A 12,433-nucleotide genomic window follows, 5' to 3' on the forward strand; every position below is an offset into this window, starting at 1 on the left:
GCAAAGTCAAGTAAAGCATTATGGGATAACAGCTCATTTGAAGAAGATGGCTACTATATGTCCCTTTTTACTAAATAGACTTCTTACTTTTCACTGAGAAGCATTTGGGGAATATTTTTTGAAATATTTTCTGACAGAAAATGATTATGAAATAGTCTCTGAAAAGGCTGGATACCTTCAAACCCACCCTCCTCACCTGCTCTCACTATATAGTGTGTGTTGTTGATGCCCAAACAGAGCTGGGAGAGGAAAAACAGACACGCACAAAAGGTCATGCCCTGGGCGAACATCTCTCTAGCATTCATTACTTGTATGGTTTTCTCAAGCCTTTTAAAGTTGCTCTTTTTTTTTTAGGTTCTGCTGGAGTATGCTTCTTTCTTCCTATCAGTCTGAGTAGAGATCTCACCTCTCCTACATTTTATAACCAAGGGCCAGGAAAATTGCCACACAGAGAACAGGCACTAAATAGATGTTTGAAATTACTGACAAAGCCGATTAGGTGTCTGTCAGGAATTATTTTAAGTGAAATCTTCCTGGAAGATAATTACGTTACTTTGTGACTATTTTTCTAGAATTCTCACCTTTTACTGAGATAGAAATCCGGGACTTCCCTGGAAATCCAGTGGTTAAGACTTCGCCTTCCAGTGCAGAGGGTGAGGGTTCAATCCCTGGTTGGGAAGCTAAGATCCCACATGCCTCAGGGCCAGAAAACCAAAACAGAAAACAGAAGCAATATTGTAACAAATTCAATAAAGGCTTTAAAAAAATGGTCCACATCAAAAAAAAAAAAGATATGCTGAGATAGAAATCCTCTAGGTGGTCAGGAACTGTAAATCCTTGTAAATGTTTATTAAAATCCCCGTTGTTTGTAGTACATTATCTAATGCAAAAGTACATTTTGAGGTAATATCATTAGCTCATTGCAAAAAGGCAGCTATTAAGCAGGCAATCCAATTGGCTTACTAATTTTCTGTAAAGTGCATGAAACAATGAATCTTAATATAGTTTATGCACAAATCATTTGTGCTTAATGGATCTACATTTTCACTCATATTTTATTAAAATCCTTTGCCGTGAGCTTCAGTTAGGTAACTAATTGTACATTGGTCAGAGAGCTGAAAACATTAGAGCCAGGTAACTGAAGTAATTGAGCAAGATGAGATCATTTTTCCTCCAGCACCAGATGGGTACCATAGGTGGGAACCGTAACTCTTGATCTCTTCCATATGACTCAGAAAGAAAATTAGAAATTAATGTTGTTTTAGCTTTTAAATAAAATATTTTATAGTAAAAGTTTTTGTTAAATACTGTTATGATAAAATGAAACACTTGACAGCATGCTATGTTTTTGTGCAACAGTCAAGTTAAACATTCTAATTCTAAAATAGAAAATAATACAAAAATTCAATTCTGCATCTGAAACAAAAGAAAGCAAATTTTTTTCCTAGCTGATAAGTTTCTGTGACCTGTGATGGTATAATGAAACATTTTGGTATGCAGCTTATAGAATTATTCTCAATACTTTCATATCTGAGAAGATATCACTTAATATATTACCGTGTCTTAATATATTAAATCTTTTTGATGTGTCACCTTTGTGATTTTCAGTTAAAAAGTACTGTAGTATATTTGCATGCATGAATACTAGAATCTATTAGGATGCAGAGATGAACATGCTTGGCTAGAAAAGAAAAGTCTCAGCCACAAAGACTGAGCCTTGCTGGAGGTCTGGTTATGTAAGCAGCATGTCTGCAGGGGAAAAGTATGTTTTCATTTCAGAGAGTTTCTCCACTATGGATCTGAATGACCTATGTAGACTGCCTATTCAGTGATCCAAATCAATGATGAAGGCTGACAGTAGCAAACCACATGGATTAGTCTTTACCCCTCTCATCATACTTGGCAGCAGGCAGACATCCTCTGCTTTAGTTACCTGAAATTTAAAGAAGCATAATCTGGAGCCATAACTAAAGGGGCAGAATACTTATTAAGCTCTTTCTGTATGTCAGACACTATGCTAGGTGCTTTAAATACTAACTTATTTAATCCTTACTACAGCGTTTAGAATAAGATTTTTGTTCTCACTTTAGGAATGATGGAACTGAAGCTCAAAAAGATTCAGTAGCCTACTCAAGGTCACACAGGTAAAAGATGGTGGATCTAGGATTAAAATATGTCTCCCTGATTCATCCACCTGTTCATTCATTCATTTGACAAGGACTGCATCTACTGTGCTAGGTGGGGAAAGACAGTAATGCACAAGAATTACACCATCCCCACCCTCATGGAGTTTCCAGCCATTTTAACAAATAATTACAAAGGTTATGTTCTTTCTACCACACCCAACTACTAACACACTGATTGAAGGTTAGGCACTTATTTTCTTGAGATTAATAAAAATCAAAAGATAAAAATCTGTCAAGGAAGACTATGATCTTAAAAGATGTGCATTAGTATCCATACCAAATCCACAAAGTTATTTCTGCTTACCATAAAAATCTAAGAACCTTGGGCCTGATTTTCTCATTTAAAAAATATTAGTTTTGATAGTTTTTATTATTAGTTACAAAAGCAATTAATAGCTGATGAACAGTTACTGTTAATAATACATTATTATCATTCTTCTTATTATTTTGCATTTGTAACCCTCTTAACCATTTCAAAAACACTTTAATGTGTCTGTCCTTTTATTTGTTCTTTATAACAGTCCTGGCCACACATAATTCTTTTTGATCTCAGTTCTAATTCTTTTGGAGCCTAGTCTCTTGGTGCTCATAGAAAGTTGTGCTTTTGTTTTGTCTTACTTTTTAAAAACTAAAAGACATATATTGAGCTGCTGTTACATGTGGTGCACTCTACCAAACATTGTGGAGACATTAAATGAGTGAACAAGTTTAGCCCTTGCTCTTAAAGAAGCTTGACAGGGGCAGCAGTTGTTGATGGATAATATAAGAGAGTGAGTCTCAGACAGTTTTGGGTGGGGGAATGCTGCACCTGGGCTACGCTTGGAACTCACCAGACTCAAGACTCCAGTTGATTGATGAGGTCCCGGCATTGTGGTGGATGTTAGCTCTGGGGACGTGGAAGCAATCTGGATGGAAGAGCCAGTTTTAAATTAAGTCCCAGCAGTGCTTTATCTTGTAAACACAAGCAGAGGGACAAAGAATTTATTTATTCTTCCTATGTCTCTTTTTTAAACAGGTATTCTTCTTTCTAGCTAAGCAACACAATGGAAAACACGTCGAAAACAAATAAAAAGGATATTCAAGATGGACCGCCAAAAGAAGTCAAATTGCCTATCGGTGAAGCACTTCTCGACTATCAGTAAGCTTAGATTACGAAATCCCAAAGTTCCCATACATAAGTGGCAATCATTGCTGCTAAGACTCATATGACTCCAATGGAAAATGAAGTGCTCAAAAGGTATCAAAGAAGCTGGACTGGAGGTGGATTGGAGACATAATTGCACTCATGCTATGTGCATATTTTTTTAAGTTTTTGCACGTTGACTATAACACAAGCCAAGCAGTAGCTATGAAACAGCATTCATAAATGGGTTTTGGCTCCCTCCCTCCCTTCATTGTATTATTGGTCACTCCTCCACGTATACACAGCAGCTTGCAGGCTTACCTCTTCAAATACAGCATAGAATAGTTAGTGTACATTTATAGAAGAGTAAAAGAGGACATTTCTTTATTTTTTTTATTTCTAGACATTCAATTTGCATTATCCCCAAATGCCTATAGATCAAATCCAAGTGATTAGAGATAATTGTTTTTAATAAGAATATTTCTTAATGTCTCTGTCCCAGGAGATGGAGACAAAAGTAGGGGTGATACATATCCTGTATTTATGTTTTATCCAACTAATGGAGAGGAAGCCCCTTGAGAGCTTTTGAACCTCAACTTTGGGCCCAGGGTAGGTGTTTTAATGTGTAATGCTTAGGGAGTGAGTGAATAAGTGTCAATCTTTTTTCAAATAAGAATGTACTTCATGCATATTGAACAAGTATTTGAATGTTTACCAAATACAAGGCAAGTGCTGGGCACTGGAGGACACAGTGAATAGGGCCACATGGTCCCTGCCCTAATGAAGCATGGGAGATGGACATTAAATACCTAGTCCAGTCTTTTTTAAAAATTACACAACTCTAAACAAGATTCTATGAAAGAAAAGTGTAGGGTGCTGGGTAATGGTATAACTGAAGGACTTGAAATAGATCAGGAAAAGCTTGTTTGAGGAAGCAATGTTGAGCTAATCTCTGAAAGAGGAACAGGTGTTAAGGAGACATAGAGTGATGGACAGAAGACTTATGGAAAAGAGGCTGGGATGAGGAAGAGCTTATCACAGTCTAGGAAGTGAGAAACGGCAGAGTGAGGGAGAGAGGGCAGAGCAGACTCTGGGGGTTTAGGCAAGGGTCAGATAAGCAGACCCCTGTGGAACACTTGGGCTTTGGAAATGGGAAGCGTTTATTGGAGGGCAACAAGGTTGAGAGTCAGGAGTCCACACTGCTGGTGACTAGGCCTTTGTTTAAGAGAATTGTTTTTAACAACATTCAGGGAAAATCCATCTCCTTCTTGCAAGACTCCAAATCTATTCATATGTTCTTTTTAGAAGATAGTGAGTGAAAGGGTCAGAACACTGAGAGAGAAACATCCACGGGAAGGGACTTTTAACGAAGTTCCCTTTATTTTCTAGATAACAATTAAGTGATGACCAGATTGTACCTGCACTCATTTCTCAGCATAACTGAAAACTTCACTCATCTTGTCTTAGCAGAGGTGGACGAAAAGTCCAGCTCTGTGATTTCAATCTGGTCTCTAATCTGCTGCCACGGCTCACAGTGATGACATCCGATTACAGCTCCTTCTCTCTCTTCTGGGTCAACCAGAGGGCAGTCCTTCTCCTCTTTAACAGAGGTCTACAAAGAGGCACACATTTAAAAATTCTCATGATCTAGTGAGAGACACAAGTTGAACATTCCCATGCTTTTGTTCTCTTTCCTTTGTTAAAACTAAGTAAATAATCTCATGGACTGGAACAGCCTAGGCCTTACTGTGCTCTTCTGGTGACGCTTTACTCGTTCCGTGTGTTCCGAGGTGACAGGACTTCTGTCACATGACGAATAGCCAGGACACCTCCCTCCACCATCTAAGGAAGGATTATCCAAGGGTCCCCTGGCAGCATCTTATATTTTCTCTTATACAATCTCAGCTCCTGACAAAGAGCTGAGGGCACACAGGAGGTAGTCAATTCCAAACAGTTAACTTTAAAAAAAATCTATCTCAAGAAAATAAAGTCATGAACCTATATGGTTGTTTGCGAAAAGCTGAGACTGCCAATGTTGAACCTATAAAGTGATCACCTCTTAGTCTCCCCCACCCCTTACCCTCCGGGATTACGCTCCAAGACTCCCAGTGGATGCCTGAAATCACAGATAGTACCGAACCCTATATATACTATGTTTTTTCCTATACATATATACCTATGATAAAGTATAATTTATAAATTAGGCACAGCAAGAGATTAACAATAATAAGTAATAATACAATAGAACAATTATAACAATATACTGTATTAAAAGTTATGTGAATGTGGTCTTTCTCTCCCTCTCTCAAAATATCTTATTACATAATGCTAAATCTATAAAGTGATCATCTCTAGGTAATGGTGGTTTTTATTTTTTCCTTTATACTTATTCCCCCCAAACCCAGTTTTCTACAATGAGTATGGACATAGATATAGAAATAGGTGTGGATATAGTTGTGGGTTTAAAAAGTAGATAAAATTATAGATTCTTTTTTGGAATCCAAATTTGTTTTCTTTCTCAGAATTTTCAATGAAATTGCATGGAAGAAGGAAGTTGACACATTACTATGTTGATGCAAATACTCAATAAACAACCTGTAATAAAAATAGAAAAGAGTTTTATTCAAGCCAAACTGAGGACTATAGCCCAGGAGACACAGATTCAAGAAGCACTTGAATTGTGTTCCACTGACTATGAAATCGGGAAGCTAATATAGGCAAAAAACCACAGTTACACATTGTTTGTCAAGAATTAGGATTGGAGCTGGCAAGAAGTAAGGGTGCTTGTTAAGCAAGGATTGGTTGGGGTCCAAAATCATCACATAGTTATAAGGGGAGACCTTGAGACCATAAGGTTGCAGCTGGCAGCTGCTGGCAGATATTGTTTTGAAAACGTCTGGTGGTGTCTTTGAGTTTGATACAGTTCAGAAAATTCAGGTTGTCAGTGATGCAGGAATGTATGTGAAACCACATCCACAATGACCACCCAACTCCGTTTTGAATGCCTGAACCACGGTTACTCCATTTTGATTTTTAAATGCATTCTTTTCTGTCATGGTTAAAGCAGATGTACAATTCATGTTTGACAGGCCACAGGCTGTTCTAGTTAGCATAAAGTTCAAGCCAAATCATGTATAAGCCAGGATGACTTCCCCATACCTCAATATGTGAACATTTCTTCCATCAACTAACATTTTAATAAGGAGGGAAGGGGCAAGGTGACACATTGCATTACTATTGATTTCATATCGCTGTTCTTTAGAACAGTGTGACACCCCTTTCAAAGCACTTTATTGTATATTACCTCATTGGTTTATCATCCCATTTGCGTCAGCATTTAATGTGATGTGTGGGTTACTAGGGCACTGAATAGATAAGGGAGATGTGAAAAGGAAAAATTATATGGAGAACAAAGAGCCTCGAATCCCCACAGTGGCTAATGGTGTGGAGCTCTGAGGCTCAGCTTCATCTGCTTCCGGGTAAATCCACCTCTGAGGCCTGAGGAGGCTGAAGTGAATTCCAAGGGGAGGCTAGGTGAAGTTACACCTGCAACTACCATATGCTCCAGAGGGGGCCTGATGAAGCAGCCAAAACCTTTAGGGCCTCTCAGAATCCACCCCACCCCCAGGCTTGCTGATGCCACTCAGACCTTTCTGAACTGCTCCCTGCAGAAGAAACACAAGACAAAGCCGTAGGTTGCTTGCTTCTAACTTCTCAGAGGGGAAAGGGTGGCGGGCTGAGTGTAGGGTTGCCAGACCTAGCAAATAAAAATACAGGATGCCCAATTTAATTTGAATTTTGGATAAACAACAAATGATTTTTTAGTATAAGTGTGTCCCCTGCAGAGGCTGGGCCTGAGACTGGATGTAGTCTCCAGCCCGGTCTTTGTACACTTGGTCATCCATCACCAAGGCAGGCTCTTGGCTGAAGCCAGGGAGTCAGTCTGTGAACCAGCCTGTTCAAAGATTCAGTTTCAACCAGTGGAGACCACACACCTGTGATTCATTTATCTGCTTCCCCCAACCCATGCAGAAAATTAGGATCACCGTATTTATAATTACAGAAATTATGTAAGTAATTAGCATGCATCTGCATAGGCTCTTTTCAGATAATTTTCATTTATAACATTTTTATTTTTCCCCTTAAAAATGGGAGGTAGGGAAGGCATTCCTTCAAATCTGTACACATCTAAGCTTTATTCAGGTAAGAAGTAAAAGATGGTTTATCCTTACCTATAGTCTTATTTCTTACCGTTGTTGGAGACCACCCTATCTTTAGAGGTCCCTTCCATTTACTAGCCTTCTCATACCTGGTCATTTCCCCCACAGCATTTATCACAGTGTGCAAGTAATATTTTCGTGTGTTTTTTTCTTTAATGGTTAGTAAAACGTAAGCTCTTTGAGGGCAAGGGCCATGAAGATCTTGTTTGTCATTATCTCTAAACTGCCTAAAACAATGCTGGTCAAAGTGAGAGAGTGGCATGGACAAATATACACTACCAAACGTAAAATAGATAGCTAGTGGGAAGCAGCCGCATAGCACAGGGAGATCAGCTCAGTGCTTTGTGACCACCTAGAGGGGAGGGATAGGGAGGGTGGGAGGGAGGGAGATGCAAGAGGGAAGAGATATGGGGACATATGTATATGTATAACTGATTCACTTTGTTATAAAGCAGAAACTAACACACCATTGTAAAGCAATTATACTCCAATAAAGATGTTAAAAAACAAAACAAAACAAAACAATGCTGGGCACATAGCAGCTGCTCATTAGACCTACGGTGTGTGTCTGATGCGTGAAAGGGAACTCGGATCAACTGCAGAATTTTGGAACCAAGAAGGAACCACAGAGTTCATCTCCTTTAATTCTCTTAGTTACAGAAGAATAAACCAAGGCCTAGAATGGTTGAGTCCTTAGGTGGAGAGCCTGGCCTAAAACCCAAGTTTCATAGTATCCAAACAGAGCTTTTTGCCACTAAAGGACTTGCTCACTTTTTTTTTATGTTTTGTTTTTTTCTTCATTTGGAAAGAAGGAGCCTTATTTTTCTCTCTACTAAGTTTACAATATCACGAATATAAATATTTTGGGGGAAGGACTGAGGATGTAAGATTCAAATTCAACTGAAATTTGCTAAGCACTTACTCTATACTAGAAACATTCACATATGATTTCTTATTTTAATCCTTATAAAAATACATAAAGCTGGGTATTGTTATCTCTCCCTTGATGGCTTGGAAATTGAGGTTCAGAGAATTGACTTGTCTGAGGTCATGTAGGTAAGAAGTGATAGGGACAAGATCGAAAACCAGAGTTTCTCATTCTTTAACCACTCCTCTGTTCACTGTACCACAGAAGTGCTATATTTTTGTTTTGTTTTTTTAATTGAGGCAAGGGGTTTACATGGAGCTATTTTTGTTCCTTTATTTTGGTCTCAGATTTAAAGTTGTAAGATTTATTAGGTAATAGAAATACACTTAACACTTCAAACAGCTATCAATTGCCTATACCAAAGTCTTTCTGTACTTTTCTTTCTTTCATACCTAACAGACATTCAACAAATACTTGTTGGGTGTTAAAGAAATGTATTTGTGTCAAGAAAGAAGCTTTGAAAAAAAAAAAGAAAGAAAGAAGCTTTTACTATTTATAGAAGAGATGGTATACTAATGAACTTGAACCTGTAGGTCAGCCTGGTTTACCTTACTGTTTCAAGAAGCTGTGCTTGCCCCTGTAAATTCTTTGTTTTGTCATTTTTATATGAATGTTTTTGGAATTCTAGAAAATATGTTTTCTGGATGCCCTTTCCCTTTAAGCTGAATTATTTATAATGAGAAAGTATAAACATTATAACTATGAAATACAAATGGGGATTTTTTTTAAACTTGAAGTTATCCCTCTAATACATATTTTAGTGAGTAAAATATACTCAGAAACACAAAATCACTTAAGATTCTTATCCCTAAATGGGTCTTTATAATATGTTTAATACTTTATTTCAATTCAAATTAATTTAGATTAATTTTTAAATTTTATCTCATTAGTTTTTCCTAAGGCAAATAATCGTAATACAGCTTGTCTTTATTATCAGCTGTCAAATAAAGGAAAATGCAGTAGAACGATTCATGGCTCAAATAAAGAAAATTAGAGAAAAGAACCAAAAGTATCATGAAAGAGTGAGTATAAAATTTAAAGCCAATATCTAGTCATTAAACATTTACACAAATGCTTTAAAAAATTGTGAGTTATGACGAAATGAACTCTAGGAAATTATCTTCTTTAGCGCTTGGAGTTGATAAATTTACACTATATTTAAATATTTTTGTACATGGGAGACAAGAGGATACTGCTGTTCTTATTATATTAATTATAATGTCAAAGGAAGTCAGCTTGAATTGTGTTATTTAGATCATGCGGACACTGAATCTTATGTTGAAAATTTTAAAGCTCTGCAACCACATTTATCCTTTAATTTCTTATTTAACCGAACTACAAAACATTGGTTCTCTATTTTAAATTTCTGTATCTGTTTTCCTTTAGATTTTCAGTGTGTGCATATGTAAATATTATCTGAAAAGTACAATCTCGATTGTTAAAATGACTAATTTATTGTTTAAGTGATTTATTTTTATGAAATTAGAATAAAACGACTATGAAAGGGGTGCTGTATATGACTATCAGGACCAACAGAAACAAAGTTGGGAAGCAGTAAATGATAATGCATACAACTTAGCCCTTAAGGGGTCTCATGAGTGAGGAAATACTGAGGGTGTCCGCTATTAAAACATTTATTTTATATGTACCCTGAAATTTCCACACCTGTTTTATTTGGCTTTTGTCTAAAAAGACTATATCTACAAATTTTAACAGAATTTGGGTCAGAGACCTAAATTTGCATCCTGACTGTACAACTTACTGCTGATGTCATTTTGGCCAAACTGGTGTAAGCCTCAATTTCCCCCTTGTAAAATGAGGATTCCTGTCTTCCTTATAGGGTGAATTTGTTCATTTGTTCAGCAAATATGTATTGGGCAAGACAAGCCCTGGGGGTGATATAACTGTGACCCTGACATTGTCATGATTCTGAAGAATCAGTCACTTGCAATAGGACCTAAGAAACTGAAGTCTGTGGATGAGAGTGGAAAGGGGAAGTCTGGCTTAGGCACTTGGAGGCAGGTTCCACATGATGTGATTCCAGAGCACATGAGACTGAGCCGCCATTAAGGGGCCAATGCACATCGCCTAGTGGTCAGCATGGGAACTCCCAGGGCAGCTTTGGGATTTCCATTTGGTTGTGGAAAGGACAACAGATCAGGACTGAGGAATCACTTTCCCATAACCCATCAGCTGGAGCCAGAAACAAAGTTCTTGTTTCCATGAGGATTAGCTCAAGAATGCGATAGGTCTAAGTCTGCTCTTGGAGTCATTAGTGGACCCAGCAGTGAGAAGCATGGTAATGCAGACTCTAGCTCAACTGTATGTATCTATTTCTTTCCATTTATGCTGCTATTGCCACAGTTTAAGCCACCATCATCTCTTACCCATCCTTCCTCTAACCAGTACATTTTCCACAGTGCAACCAGAATTACCCTTGGAATACAGTAAACTTTTCAGTGCTTAAAACCCTGCAGTGGCTTCCTACTGCACAGAAAGTAAAATCCATAGTCCTTCCTAAAGTCTTCAAGGCCCTGCAAAAGCTGACCTCTGCTCACCTCTCCAATCTTGTCTCCAGCCGCCCCACCCTTTGCTTACCCCTGCTTCTTTTAAATATTAGAAAACCCAATCTTTTTCTTACTATGGTACCTTTACAACAAAAAGGCTGGTTCCTCTTCCTGAAATGCTCTTCTCTTGGCTAGCCCCTTTTCATTCCCCCCATCTGAGCTAGGATGTTGTGTAAAAATATTTCTCCATTATTCAGTTGAAAGCCCTTTAGGCAGCAGCAATCCAGTCTTATCTTTGTTTCTCCAGAAGGGCGAAGCATGAGTATACGTTCAATAAATATTTGTTGAGTTGATTCACACAAACACCAGTGGGAGGAAAAAAATTTGAGGTCACAGATATTTAAATTGCTAAGCTAAATATGACTCATTAGCAAGATATATTTTTCTCTTCTGTTATGTCGAAATCGGAAATGCCCCTCTTCCTTCCTACCCATCATCTCTTCCTATGTGTTTAGTTCTGTTTAGATGATCACCTCACTTATTATCTTTCTTTCTCTGTTTGCATTCATTGCTCCACTACATCATTAGGTATTTCATAGTTCAGTGTGTCCACATCCTTACTTCCCAACACATACTTTCACTCCTGCTATTCCCCTACAACCGCTCTAGCAAAAGTTGTTAATGACCAGTTAGCCAGGTTCAATGGACTCTTTGTAGTCCTTTCTTTACCCCTCACTCCTTCAGCAGTCACTCCTGTCATCTTGAAACTCTTTTTCCTTTGGGTTCCAGGATATCACTCTTAAATTTCCTTCTACTTCTCTGACCATTTCTTCTTGGTTTTCATTGTTTTTATTCCTAGAACCACCCTTTAATTAGGGTATTTATCAAGGTTCTGATCTCAATCCTCTTTCACTCTAAGCTCTCTCTGGATCATCTTATTTAACATCATGGCTTCGAATGCCATCTTCATGGTGATACTTCTCATATGTATATGTGACAGAATTCATAATCCTATTGAAAGGGTTCCCAACCCAATTCCAACTTGTATGTGTGGAGGCTTCCTCTCACCAGCAAGCGAATCTCAGACACAAACAGGGTGTCTGAGAGTTCAGCTAAATTCTGACACTACCTACCAGGAGATAGAATCAGATTCCACAGGTAAAGGGCTCAGTCCCACAAGACTACCCTCCACTTCAGATGCCAGCTGCAAGTCCAGGTTGTTATTTGTGCTTCTGGCCGACTGGCTATAAATCAGAGGCTTGCACAACCCCCTCCTCAGGTTCAATTAATTTGCTAGAATGGCTCACAGAACTCAGGAAAACCCATTTACTCACTAGATTACTGATTTATCATAAAAAGGATGTTAAAGGATATGAATCAAAATCAACAGCCAGATGAAGAGATACATAGAGCAAAGTCCTGAACAAAGGAGCTTCTGTCCTTCTGAAGCTTGGGGCCTAGCACAGTGG

The 12,433-nt window shown here is 38.1% G+C and overlaps 1 protein-coding gene across 1 annotated transcript in view; it reads left to right on the forward strand.

The window, feature by feature from the left end:
• Positions 1–12,433, forward strand: part of CCDC83 (coiled-coil domain containing 83) — a 48,116-nt gene that overhangs the window by 2,921 nt on the left and 32,762 nt on the right. Inside the window, exons 2-3 of the mRNA XM_007168509.2 lie at positions 3,202–3,324; positions 9,395–9,479. Of these exons, the coding sequence (XP_007168571.2) occupies positions 3,230–3,324; positions 9,395–9,479 (180 nt within the window). The 5' untranslated portion in view covers positions 3,202–3,229. The remainder of the gene's footprint in view (positions 1–3,201; positions 3,325–9,394; positions 9,480–12,433) is intronic.

Source organism: Balaenoptera acutorostrata, chromosome 9, assembly GCF_949987535.1.
Source record: "Balaenoptera acutorostrata chromosome 9, mBalAcu1.1, whole genome shotgun sequence".
In the NCBI taxonomy this organism is placed as follows: Eukaryota; Metazoa; Chordata; class Mammalia; order Artiodactyla; family Balaenopteridae; genus Balaenoptera; species Balaenoptera acutorostrata.